This window comes from Eptesicus fuscus, chromosome 19 (assembly GCF_027574615.1).
Source record: "Eptesicus fuscus isolate TK198812 chromosome 19, DD_ASM_mEF_20220401, whole genome shotgun sequence".
Taxonomy (NCBI): Eukaryota; Metazoa; Chordata; class Mammalia; order Chiroptera; family Vespertilionidae; genus Eptesicus; species Eptesicus fuscus.
Window position 1 is genome coordinate 51,838,113 of NC_072491.1, and position 17,945 is coordinate 51,856,057.

At 45.4% G+C, this 17,945-nt stretch overlaps 1 protein-coding gene across 1 annotated transcript in view; it reads right to left on the reverse strand.

Annotated features, from left to right (window-relative positions):
• The window catches only part of STMN2 (stathmin 2), a 35,793-nt gene extending 20,635 nt beyond the window's left edge, over nucleotides 1-15,158 (reverse strand). Inside the window, exon 1 of the mRNA XM_008139189.3 lies at nucleotides 14,997-15,158. Within this exon, the coding sequence (XP_008137411.1) occupies nucleotides 14,997-15,015 (19 nt within the window). The 5' untranslated portion in view covers nucleotides 15,016-15,158. The remainder of the gene's footprint in view (nucleotides 1-14,996) is intronic.
• Nucleotides 15,159-17,945: the final 2,787 nt, after the last annotated feature.

The following is a 17,945-nucleotide window of genomic DNA, read 5'->3' on the forward strand; positions in this document are numbered from 1 at the left end:
CACTGGGTTTTACAGAAGTATATGAGGCTCTTAAATTTCAATTAGATTGATTCTTGGCGAAGCATCATGACGAGGAAAAGAAACTGGATGACATGAATCAGTCCTTGTGATCAAAACTGTGCTAAGGAAAGTCAGTGGTGCCGACCTGGGACCTCACCTTCCCAGTGCTGCTAACAATTCAGAGCACATTTCTTGAGCAGTTTGCGTAAATGTCTATTTCCTTGATGGTGGGAAGTCTCTGTGCATTCCTAAGGTCCGTATTGCTGCTGTAGTTCTGAGTGTGTCTTTCAAAATTGTACAACTTACAATAGATACTAGCACCAACTGTGACCGAGAGAAGTATTTTAATTTGGTGTTTGTGCCAAATAATACTCAAACGGTTCCATGCCATGGGATAGATTCCTTATCTGGGTACGTCTGTCGTCTGAGGCGTACAGCGTTCTCCCCAAATGCTTCCTTAGGAAATAAAGAATATGTTGTAATTCATAGACAGCAACTATTTCAGACAAAGGCCACGAAAGCCTCAGGTAGGTTTCCCGTGATTCCAAAACCCTAAGGAGAATTTTAGCCTCATTCAATGAAACTTTGTATGATGCACGTTATGGAACATTTACTCAATAGTGTCCTAAAAATGGGATTTTCAAATCACATTCATTGAAGGTCTATTTCAGCTATCCATTCAAAAACTGTGCAGTGCCCAGCTGGCGTGGCTCAGTGGTTGAGCGTAGACCTATGAACCAGGAGGTAACAGTTCGATTCCCGGTCGGGGGACATGCCCGGGTTGTGGGCTCGATCCCCAGTGGGGGGTGTGCAAGAGGCAGCCAATCAGTGATTCTCTCATCACTGATGTTTCTCTCTCTCTCTTCCTCTCCCTTTCTCTCTGAAACCAATAAAAATATATATATATTTTTAAAGACCAAACAATCTGTGCAGTAATGCTTATGTAACTGGAGTAGTGGGCAAAAGCAAACAGCCAGGGAATATTTTTCTGCTGAAAGAAAACAAGTCTCTGGACTTTGTGAGCCCTACTTAAGTGACATGTCCTATAGTTGCTTTGTCTCAAGGAGAATAGGATGAAAAAATATACATAAAAAAATAAAACACATAAATATTGTCAAGGCTTAGAGCTACTCGGAATTTAAAAATGATTGCAGTGCTATTATTGCTGAGTATCTCTGGGAGGAGGTGAGAGTAACGGAGACTTGACAATGAGTGTCCAGCATCGTAATGTCACAGCTCCCCCGTGTCATTACCGTCAGCGTCCATCTTTGAGGCGGTTAATAGCGTGAAAGTGATCCTTCAGGCTAACCTAGACATGCCACGAAAATGGCTTTCTTTTGCTTTGGAAATCAAATGGGACTTCCTCAGGCTTTGGTAGGTAAAGACTCATTTTCTGAAATAGGATTCATCAGAGCACATACCAGAACTTTTAATGAGCATAATATTCTGCAAGGAACGAAAAGCAACATGCAAAGCAAGTCACGTCTTTGCCTCTGAGTCCCTCTGTGAGTTTCCTGTCATCAAGTCACAGCAGGATTCAAACGTACAAGACAACCTAGTGCAGGGGACGCTGCCTACACTGCTTTCTTTCACACTCTGTTTCCTCTGGATGTTTGGCAATAAAAGGTCTTCCAAGAAATGGTAAACAAAAGCTCTTCACGCTCACACTGTGATAGATGTAGTTTTGTTGAACTGCTATTTTTTACGTGCCAAAATATCATTTTGCTTCTTTTTGTAATAAAACAAATGGCTACAGAGAAGACAAAGAAATAAAAAATTGGGTTTTGATTTACTTGAAATAATTACATGGCACAAAAACTCTCAGAAAGATTTAAAAAGTAACCGTATGTTCTCGTGCAGATAGATTTCTCAATATACGGAAGCCATCACGTACAAACAAGAATCCCTGAGGCCAGCAGAGTTTGCTCAGACTTTGAGGAAATACAGGATGGGGCAAAGGTAGGTTTACAGTTGTGAGTACGCAAAACAGAGTTTATTCTTGTGTTATTTTTATTATTGATTACTCTCCATACGAACAACTGTAACTCTACTTTTGCCAAACCCTGTATATCATAAAGGATTTTTAGTTTGGTTTGGTTATTGCATTTTGTTTTTCTACTTTTTGAAACCTGATTGACTTGGATTGGTGAGCACCATTAAGTTACTTTAAGTCCATCAATTTATATGTTTAAATTATTAATAAGTTTTGGCTATTTGTTATTTGTCAAGGACATCTTCCCTCTCAATTGGTTTAGATAATTAGTTTATTCTGTTCAGCCATGCCAGCAGGACCGAAAGCCCAGTGTCTCTCCCAACTTCCATTTGCCTGCATCTCCTCTCTCTAGTGGGTTGTAACATAGCTTGCTGCAATGCATCACCAATACAGAGCAACTGTTGTTTTTTTTTCATTTAAAGAAAAAATTTTGACAAAAGGAGTCCAATTCTTTCGAAGCTGCTTAACCCAATATTTCTTCAATGTTAGTCCTAAACTAAGAAAAAAATGTTCATCCTAAAGTCTGAATTTCATTTTCTTTTATTTGCTCTACTACTAAAAATATTTTTTAACCAAGGTTTTGGTTTATAGAAGCGATGCCATTCTTTTCTCTCTTCCTTTGAATGTTGGTGAGGCATTTCAAAACCTTGTTAGTTTTTTTTTTTTTTTTTTAGTGAAGATATGTCTGAATTTTCTTTAAGGCTGAGCTCCCCTCCCAGGGCAATATATTATGACCTTGGGAGGATTTAAACTGTATCGATGCCTTAAGACGAAGCTCCTCTGATGTCATCATCTCATATTCCTGAGAAAGTGGGTGTCTATCTTCTCTGTATTTGATGGTGTAAAATGTGAAACAATAGAGTATATTTTTATATCTAAATTGTTATCATCTATAATATCAAATTGGACAAGGACTCTACTGTACTTGTAAATGTAATCACATATTTCTATAATTTCTGCATTTGTCATAAAGGTAATTCCTAGTTTGTGTACCATACATGTATGTGAATTGGTACTTTGGAGGCAAAACCAAAGTTAAAATGCTCTTTTATATCCATAGTCAACTGTCCACCCTTAAGCCTTTGGAAAGTCAGGTGCCAGATACGTGAGCACTAATTTGATTTCTCAGGATATCTTTCTTATTCTAACAATTAGATTCTGCTAACATCTATAGATTTTTTTGATTGGTGCCAGACACACTGTCAATTGAAAAGGTGTTACTTTCATGAAAGACTCAGAAATAATACTGAACTCTGAGAAGCCATATCCTTTCCCCCACTATAGTCATCTAAGGAACATTCTATTTGCAGTGTTTGGTTCTAGGATCTTCCTTGTGGGTATTTACTAATGGGTTGAGGGGAGGAAGCTAAACAGATCTAGATAAGAAAATGCCTGTGAAAGCAATGATGTAGCTGAAGGAAGGGTGTTGAAAAGGGAAGTAGGGGGCAGGAGAGAGCCAGGCAGGGAGGAGACTGGAGAGGCAGGAAGGAGATAACAGCCAAGCAGTGTGGGGTTTGAATGAAATGGATGGCTTAATAAGATTTTAAGAATCAGAGACTGTGTGTGTGTGTGTGTGTGTGTGTGCTATAATCCCCCTTTCCTGCTCTTCAGGAGACTTCTACATTTTAATAATTCTGGAATCAGCTTTTATTTCTACTAAATGTGACGTTTTATGTTGATAAGCCTTATTGGGTAGGTGAAAAGGGTCAGTTTTATTGAAACTGTTTTTATTGAAACTGTCAATCATATATATACTAGAGGCCCGATGCAAAAAATTTGTGCAAGGGGCTTGGTCCTCGCAGCCCCGGCTTCATCCAGAAGGTCACCTGGAAGGTCGTTCGGCTGTCCAGTCTAATTAGCATATTATAATTTTATTATTATAGACGTACATACTTAAAGTGGGATGACAGAAAAACATGAGGAATAAATGCAGGAGAAATGTGCTTTTAATTCTGGCATTACCCAGAGTGGATTTGTCTTGGAGATACACTATATTGGCAGTTGCATCATAAATATAATATTAGCACGGCCAGCATGGCTTAATGGTTGAGCATCGATCTATGAACCAGGAGGTCATGTTTCGATTTACGGTCAGGGCACATGCCTGTGTTCCAGGTTCAATCCTCAGTGTGGGGCACGCAGGACACAGCCAATCAATGATTCTCTCTCATCACTGATGCTTCTCTTCTATCTCTCTCCCTCTCCCTTCCTCTCTGAAATCAATAAAAAAATATATTTTTAAAAAATAAATATAATCAGTTCTCCCTCTATCACAAGGAATTATTGAGTAGTGATCAGTTCCTAAATCCTAAGTAATTTCTAGTAGATTTGTTATTACATGTGGAAATTCACAAAGTATTAGAATTTATTAAAACATATACAAATATCAATCATGTTATATACATGAAACTAATATGTTATATGTCGAAGATATCTCAAATAATTTAAAATTTTACTTAATTTATGAAAACATTTTTAAAAAGATGGTTTTATTGATTTTAGAGAGAGAAGGGAGAGGGAGGGAGAGAGAGAAACCTGAATGTGAGAACAAAACATCTACTAGTTGCCTCGAGTACACACCCCAACCAGGGATGGAACACACAACCCAGGCATCTGCCCTGACTGGGAATTGAACCCCCAACATTTCAGTGCACAGGATGACGCCAAACCAACGGAGCCTCACTGGCCAGGGCTAGATTTTTACTTTAAATTAATATTTTCATTTAGTGTTTCCATCACTCAAATAAGGGGTCTAGAAAGGGGATTCATATTTTTATTACAAAGTGCTTATCATTTAGTTGTTACTTAATCCTCTTAACAGCTGAGTGATTTAGGTGTATTGTGTCCCCCTTTCGGAACTGAGTCACTGTGGTCCAGAAATGATAATTTGCTCCAGGATTATCAGGTAGTGGATAAGGAAGCAGGGTAACGCTCTCTCACACGGAATAGTGATGTTCCCCGACCTGGCCATTTTCTGGTGGAATTTATTAGTACTGATTTTTTTTAAAAAAACACAATCTTTATTGTTGAAAGTACCTCCTTATCACCGAGCTTTTCCTTGCTTGTAACTTCTGGATGAGCTTTAAGCCAAGCCTCCCGCGCACTTGACCGTCTGTCTGGTCCTGGTTGCTTTGCTTGCGCAGTTGCTCAGGGGTGACTCGGAGAGCAGAGAATGTCAAGGTGCTGTGGGCAAGGGGCAAACGTGGAGCCAGAAGAAAACTGTACCGAGCTTTATCTCTGGCTTGTCTGCCTTCTTCCGTTTCCTGTGTCTGCTCGCTGAGGCTTTCCCCAGCAATTCTCTCCATTCGCTGTGCCACCTTCCCTTAAAGAAGGTTGGAAAGTTAGTGGGGACTGACTGTAATAGAACTTCTCACTGAGGACATTGGTTTTTTTAGGGAGAGTGGAAGAGAGAGGGAAAGACAGAGAGAAACATCCATGTGAGAGAAACACATCGATTTGTTGCCTCCTGCACAAGCCCTGACCAGAGCCTGGGCCAGGGAGGAGCCTGCAACTGAGATATGTGCCCTTGACCAGAATCCAACCTGGGACCCTTTGGTCCACAGGCCGACGCTCTATCCACTGAGCCATATTGGCTAGGGCTGTAATAGAACTTTAGATGAGTTATTGCTTCTTCTCAGCCAATGTTCTTTTTTTTTTTTAAAGAAGAATTTTAAGTTGAACCTAAGCACAAGCTCTTCAAAATATCAGACACTCCTGTCTGAACAAGCCACTCAACTTTTATTTCAATTTTTATTTATTTATGATTTTTTGTTAATTGTCACCAGAGGATATTTTTTCCATTGATTTTAAGAGAGAGTGAAAGGGAAGGGGAAAGAGAGAAAGAAAAACATAGATGGCAGACCGTGATTGGTTGCCTCCCGCACACACTCCGACTGGGGCCGTGGATGGAGCCTGCAACCTAGGCACTTGCCCTTAACTGGGAATTGAACCCGAGACCCTCTGGTCCGCAGGCCAAAGCCCTGACCACTGAGCGCACAGGCCAGAGCTCAATTTTCATTATTTGGGAAGTATTTTTCAAAAAGCAAACAACTCAGTTTCTGCCTGTGCTCCTTGCTCCCCGTTACTCATTCTGAATGCATGGCCTTGGGGTTTTTATGAATAAAATATCCAGTCATTCCACCTAACTGATAATGAAAAATGAACCCCTCGAATTTATGTGGTGCCTGGCAGATCTGAATCACTTTTACGTTTGTTTCATTTTAAGACAGAGTAACCTGTGTACTATGCCCATCTCCTAGGCATTATGTGAAGATTAAAAATATTTTTTCTAAGAACTACAAGTTCTAATATAGGTAGATCAGGCTACCTAATTTTCCCTTTTGAACATTTTTCAATCTTCTGTGTTTGTCTGCTCTTTTTTTTTTAATTTTAAAAACTATAAAAGGAAAATGTAGCCCTCAAGTCCAATGAAAAGATGATTTTTAAAGTGACAGGAGTCTTAGATCATGTATAATGTGCATCAAAAGACTAGAATTGACTCTGGTAATTTTTTGTTTTTGAACAATGATAGTGTGAAGGACGCTAACCGGCACCTCTCAGAAAAAGCCAGGACTTAAGGAAGAGCAATGGACGCCAGTGTTGGGAATAAAAAGCTCTAGGCAGTAATAAAGACAATTATGTTCCGAAGCAGGTCCCGAGGGAGGCGCCCGTCTCCCCAGCCGGGTCCACAGCCTGAGAAGGCTGGGCCCTCACGTTAGTCTGGAGGTGAGAACAGTGAGAGCTTCACGGGATTCTCTGGCCTCAGCTTTGCAACAGCCTATATGTTCTAACTGGAGCTCTGCCTTGGGGGTTTGGTTTCTATCCACCAGGAAGTCCAAAGGGGAAGATTACTCTTTAGGTTCACAATGGTTAGGTTTGTGGAGTGAAATCAATATGGCTGTAGTCTGTAGGGGAAAAAACTTCCAGAAGAGGGAGTAGGAGGCTAAAATGGAAACTTCAATGCTTTCCTGTACAAGAGTTTGTGGGACTGGGTTTAGATACATTGCATCCATTTCTTTTAATCCTGCCATAAAGACAAACAGCTAGAAGACGGACAGACTCTTAATACTGATGGTCACTGTTACAGGAAGTCCTTGTTGCAATGGTGACGTACAAACTCTGACATCAAAAGCACAGCTAGCTGCTCTGAACAAATAACTGCCACATATGCCCTCTTACTGGTGGTGCTTTTGCAATGATTTTGCTTAAAAAAAAAAAAAAATAACTCCCGGGAACATTCTACTTAATGTACCTTCCTGTACCATGTAAGAACCATAATGATCTACTCTGATTACAAAGCAATTTTTTGGAATCTTGTACTTTTTCGAAGCAGTAAATATTTTAACCTAGAGGTCAGCAAAATTACCAATAAGAAAAATCTTTATTTTTTTTTGCTGTGGTTGGATAGTATAACATGTGGCTTCTTAAGTACAATTCCCGGTGAAGCTGTTTGCATGATGAGCACAGGGATGCATTCATTAACCTTTACAGCCACATAAAAGTGTTTTGTAAGAACGAGTGTACACAAAATGTTATCTTTAATCACGGCCAGGAAAAGTGGGTTATACAAACACAGGTTCCACCGCGAGCGTCTCCGTGACAAACGACAGACGCGCTGCCTTCATTAAAAGGAAATTAAACAGCGTCGCACCGGGGGTCGCGGCCTTCCCGGGGCGCTCTGCCGCCTGCCTGCTTCAGAGGCAGTCACATCAGGGGGCGCTTCAAGCAATTCCAACGACTGCATTAAATGGGGATGCCTGGGGTGCATATTTCTTTCAGTCTTAGATTTATTTCATAAGACAAAATGTTAGAATTGGGTATCTACGGTCAATAGAAGGATCCATTTTGAAATGCATTATCCAAGATGATACTGATTAAATTACGTCCAGATTTCATTTTCCCCCAGAAACTGGTCATCATAGCGTGTCCACATCAGGAATCCCTTCTGCCTCTCAGCGCCCCGTTCAGAGAGCCACGTGCTCCATACATTGCAACCCCCCGAGATTTCTTAACTCTCTTTCCCCAAAAGCCCAAATCATGGCAATTATTTTAAAGTCCCAGGTGAGCTATTAAAACTAGTCATCGATTTGAAGGTGTTTCCTCTTCAAGGTGAGCCTGCTCAGACAGGGCGAGGCCACCTCAGGCCTGTGAGACTGAACGGCAGCCTCATAGGTTTGACCTCCCGTGGGATCACCCCGCCAGGAAGCAGGTCCAGGAGCATCTGGTGTTGGTTAAAGGCGCAGATTCTGGAGCCGATGGTCTGAGCCCAAATTCTGGATCTGACAAACTATGGTACCTTGGCAGCCAAATCACCTCACCTCTCTGTGCCTCAGTTTCCCCACCTGTAAAATGACCTACTTTTAAGGATTATTGGGTGGTTAACATAGGTCATATGTGTAAGTGCTTAGTGCCTAGCAAGTTATGTAAGGGTTAACTCAATCAACAAAAGTCACTTGTTATAGGAATCTTTGTGCCAGAAAAGTGATTCTTGGAGGAAAGCAGTGTCACAGTAGAACTGCTGGTTAAAGGGCCAGTGAAGACGTTTAGGCTCGGTCTTCGAGGTCGTCAGGATGAGACTTTTGTTCTCTCCGCATGAGGTGCCCTGCAGCCTCACAGGGCCGGGGTCCACCGTCTGAAGCACACGTTACTTTCGTAATGCTGTGTCAGCAGCTCTTCTTCTTTCTTTAATGGACCGGAAGCTGCAAAATTGAAAGTTTCCTAGCTTTTGAGAGACCCTGAAATGAACAGTTAACAACAATAACAAAGGATGGAGAAGGAGGCTTAGTCCAGCTTCGCTGAATAGCAGTACATCCTCCCCACGCCGTGGCCAGTTTTAGCTGGGGTGCTTTTGGTACCCTGTTTGGGAAGCACTGCATTTCTCCTTTGAGATATTTCACGTGTAGTACGGTTTTGCAGGATGACGGTTCCAGGAATGTGGTCATGTTAGCAGGGCAGCCACCGCTGCAGGCGAGGACTGACATGTGATGTCTCTGCCGATGGTCCTCAGAGACCCACTTCCGCTCTGGCCTGACTTCCTTAGAAAGTATTAAGAGAAAAGAGGGGGGTCCTCTCCTGGCTTAAGAAGGCAGAAAGCCCACAGGCAATCTGTGCTCTGATCTGCAGCCACACTCAGCTATCGGCTTCCTCACGCGGCGTAAGGAAGACCTGCTGGCAGAGCGCTTTGGTCAGCAGGGAGTATGGGGCACAGTGAGAGGCAGTGTTAGTGCAGCTCACGCTCTGCTTTTTTTATTGTTGTTAATCTTCACCCGAGGATATTTTTCCATTGATTTTTAGGGAGAGTAGATGAGAGAGGGAAAGACAGAGAGAAACACTGCTGTGAAAGAAACACATCCATTGATTGCCTCCTGCATGCGCCCCGACCAGGGCCTGGGCCAGGGAGGACCCTGATACCCTTGTCGGAATCGAACCCGGGACCCTTTGGTCCACAGGCCGACATTCTATCCACTGAGCCAAACCAGCTAGGACGCATCCTCTGTTTTAGTTGCTTCAATAGAAGGAGGATTTGCAATGAATTAGTTGTAGGGCAAATGGAGTTTCAGACTTTTGTATATTAATCCACACCTAAAAACTGCTGAGTTGAACTCATTGTTTTGTAAATAACAGTAAGCTAGTGATGCTGGATATTGATTTATCAGTCCTTCTCAACTGTACCAAAAGCCACATTCATTTTTTCTTAGACACACGTGCATGCACATGCACACACACACACACACGCGCGCGCGTGCCTGCGCACACACATGCACACATACAGCCAAATGCTCCTTTCGACATTTCTCCTGAAGGTCTGTTGCTGAGTCCTACATCCTGCAACAGGAATATATTTTAAAAATCCAATGAAGAGAGATTGATGGCAAAAAAAACATGTAACTCGAGAAGAATGAACTTCCTAAGCATGGGGGTTTGGAAGTGAAATATTTTGTAGAGTTGGCCATGGATTTGAAAATGGGAAGGCATCATACTAGAGCTGATTATGAAAGCAACGTGTATAGCACACATTTTCTGTTTCTAAAACTCAGGCGTTTGGTGGTTAGAATCAGCATCCGGGGAGCTTGTTAGGAATGTAGAATGTCTGGTCTCAACCAGATCTCCTATCAGAATTCAGATTTTAGTGAAAATCACAGGTGATTCATATGCACATTAAAGCTTGAGGAACACAGTCACATGAAACTATCAAATACTTTACAGATGGATTATAATTACATGAAATATAAGAGAAAGAAATTCCCTACCAATGCAAAGGTGGCCACTGACATTCAGGTGTGCCCCAAACATCAAGCACACTGTAAATAAATGAATAAGTAAACAATTTTTTTGTTTAATTTATTCCTTTGTTTAAACATTAATGTGTTATTTTTTCCTAGTAAATTTTTTATTATTACGGACCATTTTCTACTATTTATCCACCTCCCCCCAAATTAATATAAATGATATTACAGTAATAATGTAGTGAAACTAGAAAGTAAAATTGTAAGAGAATACATTGTAATTGACCAGGCTCACAACCATTTTTATTCTACTGGGGTAAAGCATAACACTGTAGCAAATAAGCAACCGAATAAACCAATTAAAAATATTTCATTAAAAAAAGTATTTGAAGGTGTGTTAATCTACCTCTTTAGAGAACTCGATTGCCCTCTAGTGAGAGGAAAAGTTAATGCAGACTCCAAAGTTTCCATCTGAAAGAACCAGGAAAGGGAACTGGCCTTGGTACTGGAAACATCTGGGTCAGTGGCTAGTTTGTTATTTTCCCCCTTGTCTGACAAATTTCTTACATTATACATCCTGTGATCACAGAATAATGTGTGTTTTTCCAAAACCAAAGAGGAAATTGGTGTGATCTGGAGTTAGCTTGCAGGGGCTTGGGGTGGCCACGCCCAGAGCCGGCAGCCACCTTCGGGGAGGCCACTGTACCAGCCTTAAGTGAGGAACCAGCTACAGGGGTGGGCGGGGTACAGAGTCAGTCCCATACCGTTGGAGTGAGAACAGTGGTGATTGATAAATCAGGATTTTTTTCTAAAGATGGTTTGGATTTATCAATGAGAAAGATCCCCAATGAAATATGTAATTGATTCATCTTCCATTTACTTTTTAATTGTACAAATTTAACTTAAAATTATTATTAATAGCAACTACTGAACATTCACAGAATTCAGAAACTATTTTGATCCTGAATTATAGGGAGGAAAAGTATTTTATTGTGTGACTCAGCTTTCTGGCACGCTGAGAGCAATTCTTGAATCGGAGTGAAATGCTGCATGCATATTGGGCCAAATGATAAAATGTTTATTCCAAATCTATCCATTAATAATGGGAAAAACCCCCACAGTAAGTAAAAGTGTGTTTAATGCAACAGATAAACCCTGCTAAAAATGTTAGTGTCTAAGGGTAGAAGCAATTTCTCTAGCAGTAAAAATACGCCCCTCCCCCTTAGGCTAGAATAATTCACCACAAACCTGTAAATTGCATCACAAAACCATTGTGAGTTTTGGCTAATCAAAATTCTAGATCTCAATATTACAAATCATCCCATCTTAATTACTATTTAAAAATATACTGGACTTTCTTTCGGAGAATGTTAACACGCACACATGATAGGCAAACACCATCAGTGCATTAATTTTTACCATCACAGGAGTGAACTGCGTTAGGCTAACAGAGGTTGCATAATGCTTGCTGCAGGCTCAGCTTATTCACCTGATACACATACACACATACATACATACAAACATACATAGGCAAAAGTAGGCTTACAGCAGTTGTTCATGTGGAAAATAATACATTAATAAATAATAAAAGAATAACTGTTTTGCTTACTCACAACTGTAAACCTATTTCTGTCTACCCCTGTATATATTTCTATATGATTAATTGATAAGCTAGTGCTACTCAATTCAATTTCATCCTGAAATCCTGACCAAACCCTGATCTTCTCACTTCTATTACTTATCTACCCATTTAGAAGGTGCGCTTCATTAAGAAGGTATGGGGAGTATTCTGTGCGCCTGGTGCCACCACGCTGAATATGGTAATTGTTCCATGAACCAGGAAAGAGCATCCGCCCTGGCGATGGATCGATTATGCTTTGCAACTGGAATGATTTCAAACCCACTATTTCAATATTGCGGAGGCTCTGCCTCTTCATGATCTGCAGACGCAGCTTGCTGATGGCAGAAGGACCCAGAGCTGTGGTGTTTGGGTGGGGTTTTTATTAATGGCACGCTGGCTACCATTTCACCAACCGCGTTTCTGCGCAGAATTGAGAGTGTATCAAGAATCAGCAATGGGAAGAACAGATGGGGGAGGGGGGAAGTTAAGATTTTGTGCAAAACCTATATTTATGTATTTATAGATGTAATCTTATGGGATGCATGCCAAAGATCCTATCTCAGTGATCCATGCATATGTTCACCGCTGCAGCCACAGTGCTCTGGGGAGAATTTTCCAGCAATCTCTAGCACACAGCCCTGCCTTTAGCAAGCACCTGCACATATATCCGACCCACAGGCATACACATCATCTCGAGAAAACCCGAAAACACGTTTGCTTTCTAACGGAAAATGAGCAACTGCAGACAGAATTTCTTTTTGGGGTGGGGCGGGGGTTAGGGGTGGGGAAGGGAGGAGTAGGCGGAAGAAGAGTGAGTGAGACAAGGGTTAATCCTTAACCCAATGCAGTCATTCAAACCTTCCGAACGAGTAAGGCCACGGAACCATGAAATACCAACGACGATGATTTGAAATAGCACGGACACTGCCGAGCAGGGGTTTTAGCCGCATCCCCTGCAGCAGAACCGCTGGGCGCGGGAGCGAGGCAGAGCCAGCGTCCCCTCCCCCATCCTCAGGCCCTGCCGGGACTTGCGGGGAACCCGGGTCAGGGCGGAGGGGGTAGCTCAGGACACTGCGCAGACATCGGTCTGCGGGCCGCACCCACGGGGGCGCCCAGCTCGGGGCGGGGAGGGGGGCAGGGCGCGGCGGGGGCTCTGCAGCGCGGCTCCGCTCCCCGCGCCGGCTCGCCACGCGCGCCCCCTCCCGGCGGCCTGCGGTCCGGCCCCAGCTGGGAGGGGTGGGGCCGAGCCGCGCCCGGCCAAGGAGACTGCCCGAGAGGTCCCCACCCCGGGAAATCCGGGAGAGCAGAGCGTGGGCCGTGGGCTTGGGCTGTGGAAAGAGTCCCCAGCTCGGTGGGCTGTGCGAGCCGAGCTGAGAAAACCCTCCCCGCACCCGTGGCAGGGTCACCTCTGTGGTCTCCCCACAACGGGGTGGGGCCGCGCCTTTGTGTGGCCCTGCGGCTCCCCGGCCCAGCCGGCGGGTGGCTGCGCGCAGGGAGGGGCCCGGGAGCTCCAGGCGGTGGGGGCGGGGATGAGGGGCCCTAGGACTGCAGAGCCTCACCCGCCCCCCCCCTTCCCCCTCCGCCCCCCTTCCCCCCCACCCCCCTTCCCAGCCAAGACGCAGCCCAAGTTCGTCCCAGCTCCCGGCCGAGGGTGGGGCAAGGGCGGAGCTTCCCGGGCGCACCCGCCGCTTCGCTCCGCGCCCCACCCCACCAGGGCCCCCGGGAGGGCAGCTGCCAGCCACCGACCCCGGACCCCTCCCTGCTGTCCGCCGGGGCCACCGAGCCCGGAACCAGACGGCGCTCCCGGCACAAGGCCCGCTGCGGTGGAGGCCCTGGGTGCGCTCGGGCTCCGTCTCCGCGCAGCTTGGGTCTGGGCTGCGCCTGGGAAAACGGCCGGTATTTGGCCCCGTCTGACCTCCGGAGCGGGTATTCCCGTGGCTCCATCGAAGCCGCTGACCCCTTTTGTATCTATTATTACAGATTCACATCTGAGGGCTCCAGCTCTTCCCCAAAAACCATCACAGGAGTTTAAAAAAGCCTTTATCTGCGTCCATGCCCAATCGCCCTTTGCAACAGGGTTTTGAAAAGACAAATGTTAACCCACTTTCCTCCTCCCTCTGTGGAACAGAACAATGAGGCCAGGGCGGGGAGGGGGCGGGGGACATCGGTCAGGTCGCACTCCCAAACCCAGGCTCGGAGTCGGGGGGCCCGGGGCGGGCGTGGCGCTGCCCCGCGCGCTGGGCTCCGGGGTCCCGCTGCCTCCGCACCCGCCCCTCTCGCCCGAGAGGACGCTCCCCGCCGGGGTGGGGGTGGGGCGGCGGCGGGCTCCGCACAGGGTGGGGCCTTCCGCATTGTGCGCCCAGCCCGCAGGTGCCTCCCCCAGGGACCCTGCCTCCTCACACAAAGAAACCCCACCCCAGGGCCCGGGAAACCGCTGCCCCCCCCTCCCCACGCCCCCCTGCAGCTGCCCACCCGAGCCCTCCTAGCCCTCCCGACCCCCACCTTCCCCTCCCTTCCCCCAAAACAAAGGAGCTGGCTCCCTCCTGCCCTCCCGGCACCGCACCCAGGACTAGCGGCTTCTCCAGCCCCGGAGACAATACCGCACCACCTGCCCGTCTGTTCTCCACCCTCCCCTGGTCTCCACCCATCTTCCCAGCAGCCTGGAAGGGGCCGCTTTGACTTTGCGTTTTTCTTTCTCCCACCCCTTTCTCCTCCTCAATTTCTCCCCCTCTCTCTCTCCCCTTCCTTCCTTCCCTTCTCTTTCTTTCTTGCTAGAGGAGAGATAAAGGACGTTACAAAGCACTTTCCAAAATTTCCCTTAACCTCATTTAAGGTAAATGTTAAAGGTAGCCCCCCCCCCAACCCCCTCCCGCTGAGCCTTAATTTTAAACACGGCAACATAATGATTCCCTACCCCTGGGAAGGCAACTTACCTGCGTCTACTTTTAAAAAGAAATTCTGAGCTTTAGATGTCCAGGGACCCTCCCTTCCTCTTGGCTGTCCCCAGACCCCCACCCTGCACAGTCCTTCCCGGTTTCCGTGTCCCCCTGCGTGCCTTTCTGTCTATAAAATATCTCCGAATGCCTCCCGGGCTCTAAGACGGAAGGTGAGGGTGGGCCCCCGGGCGAGCTCGGGGACGCGGGGCGCGCCGCCTTACCCATCGCTGTTTTAGCCATTGCAGGGCTGGGCGGACGCTGAGCGGCGGCGAAGGCGAGGGGTCCAGCGACAGCAGCGAGCGAGCGCGAGAGAAGACTGGATAAGGCACTGAGTCTGCAGCGTGGGACCGAGCGAGAGAAAGAGCAAGAGGCAGGAGCCCATGAATAATTATCACCCAGAAGCTCGCGCAGATTGGCTCCCCAGGTCCCCTGACATGACTCGCGCAGAGTCAGAACCTCCGAGCATTAAATATTGATTGGCCAGTGGTGCTGGAGTACCAAGTACCAGAATGCAGTTTGAAATGGAAATCAGTCCTTCCCTGGCGGCTCCCCCGTTCTGGGGGCCTGGTAGTACAGTCCAAGTAGAGTGGCGCCTTAGCCCACAGGCTCCTAGGAGCTGAGAACTGGGCTGTGCCTACCTGGGAAGCAGCACGCTTGACCCCATTCACACATGTTCCTTGGCACAAATAGCCCTAAACCAGGGGAAGGGGCTCCGAGGCGGAGAAGTCCTCCCAACGTTCTGCCTGCTGGAAACATGTGTTTAAACGCTGCTTCCGCCCGTTTGTCTCTTCTCTTGGCCTTTGGCCCTGTCTTTGGGAGATTCTAGTCTCCCAGGGTGACCCCATGTCCTCTCTGGTGGCCACTCAGAGCAGAGCTGCAGCCTTGTCATTTGCCTCTGGCGCAGCTGGGCTCAGATGTCTCTGGACTCCTGAGGGTCCCTCACAAAGCAAGGCCTGACGCTTTCTACTCTGGGCACAGAAGGAAGGGGCTGGGTGGGAATAGGGACAAGAAGCCATGGTCTTCCTGGCGGCCTGGTGGGAGGGGAGGAGGGCTTGCCTCCTGGGCCTGTGCCCTGTCCATCTGGTGACAGGGCAGAACCAGGTGGACTGGGCGCCCTGAGCATTGGAGGAGCCAGAGGTGGGCGGATGCCGTGCTGGCCTGGAGATGATGGATTGCACGGGTTGACCCCTGAGCAACATGTCCAGGTCTCTAAGGATAACCCTCTCCACTGAAGGCCGAGGAAGCAGAAAAGGCGTGGTCTGAGATCCAGACTCCATCGCTATCAGCCGTGTGTTCGAGTTTCTCGCTGAGCAGCGTGGTATGCAAGGATCTCGGAGACCACTCACAAAAAATGACTTTTCATTGCAAATGAGTCATTTATTCATTCACCCCTAGTCACTTACCTAATATCATTCATTAATTCATTTATTCCCACTGGACTCACATAGATATTCACTGAGCACTTACCAAGCCCTAAGGAAGGATACAGCTGTGAGAAGGACAGTAAGACTTGTTGTCATGGAGCTTTGAATCTCTGTTTGTGTAACACTTCTGTGACTTTACTGAGCCTCCTCTAGTCTAGATCCACTCAGAGACTGTGGTTTTGACACCTGACAATAGGCAAAGATTCACTAATTTCATTGCATTGGAAGCTAAGAGAATAGGATAGCATAGAAATCATGAACATGTACGAAACCCTGGCAAGTTTTTATTTTACAGAAATTACTAGAATTTTTCTCATGAGTAAAATGAGTTCATCGCCACTGTCTATCAAACTCCATTTCAAAATTTCTTTCTAGTCTCATGAATAATATGCAGTTTTGAACGCCTAAACCCCTTGGAAAACAGCAGGGCACTCTCCTTGGTGCTGAAATAAAGTTCCTCACCTCCTGTTAACTTGTAACCCATTTTAATCCCATGGACATCTTGGAACAGAGGCTGTTCTGACCTGCTGAGTCACAGGAAAAACAAAAGATAAAGTGCAGATCAATAACATTATTCCTTGAACAGGAAGATTAGAAATTATTTTTCCTGTCATTGTATAGGTCTCTGACTATGATACAGCAAGAGCATAATATGGAAGTTGGCAGGATCTGGAAATAAATAACAGTTTTCTCCCTCTCTATAGTCATTTCCCTCTTGAAATATGAGAGCTGATTTCCTCTCAACGGAGTAGTTGCCAGTCAGGAGGTGAGGGATCTTCAACAGATCTGTGTGACTAATGTTTTTAAAATACTGATCCTTCTTCTACCCACCACGCCCTTTCCCCTCAGGGTAGATGTCATCCCTACATTTTCTTGAGCCTCCTTGGAGAGAAAGGTCCCTAAGTCATGGCACTGATGTCTCAACAACTACCACTGGCAGTTGAACAAGATTTATTGCACTTTTTACCCCTATGAGTAAAACAAAACAAAACAAAACACACATTCTACTGTCCAATCTCTCATTCTCTAGTGATGTTGCTTATTGATGGACCGGACTATGAGAGGAGGTCAATATATGCAGGGGCAGTGTCTGATGTGGGAGTCTTCTGTTTCTGACTTCCTGGGTGCTAGGCACCTACACTCAGATATGCATGGTTTTCAAATAATGTCAAGCAGGGAAGAGGGTAGGTTAATATGACTTACTGTAGAATGTAAAGGTAGCAGGCAGTCCTGGTCAGGGTAGCTCAGTTGGTTGGGCATTGATCTGTGCACCAAAAGGTTTTGGGTTTGATTCCTGGTCAGGTTTCTGGTTCAGTCCCTGGCTGGGGCGTGTTAGGGAGGCAACAGATCTATGTTTCTCTCTCACATACATGTTTTTCTCTCTCTCTCTCTCTCTTCTCTCTCTCTCTCTCTCTCTCTCTCTCTCTCTCTCCTTTCCTCTCAGAAATTATATCCTTGGATGAGGATTTTAAAAAAGATAGCAGGCTAACATCAATGGGCTAAGAAAAATTAAATATACTCAAAGATCTGAGTTATAATCAATTATTATTTTTTCTTTTCTTTTCTTCTCATTGTCAATCATGTGTCTCAGCCTGAGAGAGTAGGGGCAAAATAGGAAGAGAGAAATTATCTCATATTCAATCATTTATTCATTATTCATACATTTGTTCAGTTAATTCATTCATCAAACAAATCCTTATTTAATAAAACTTCAGACTTTAATATTATGAAATCAGCTAAGTTTTT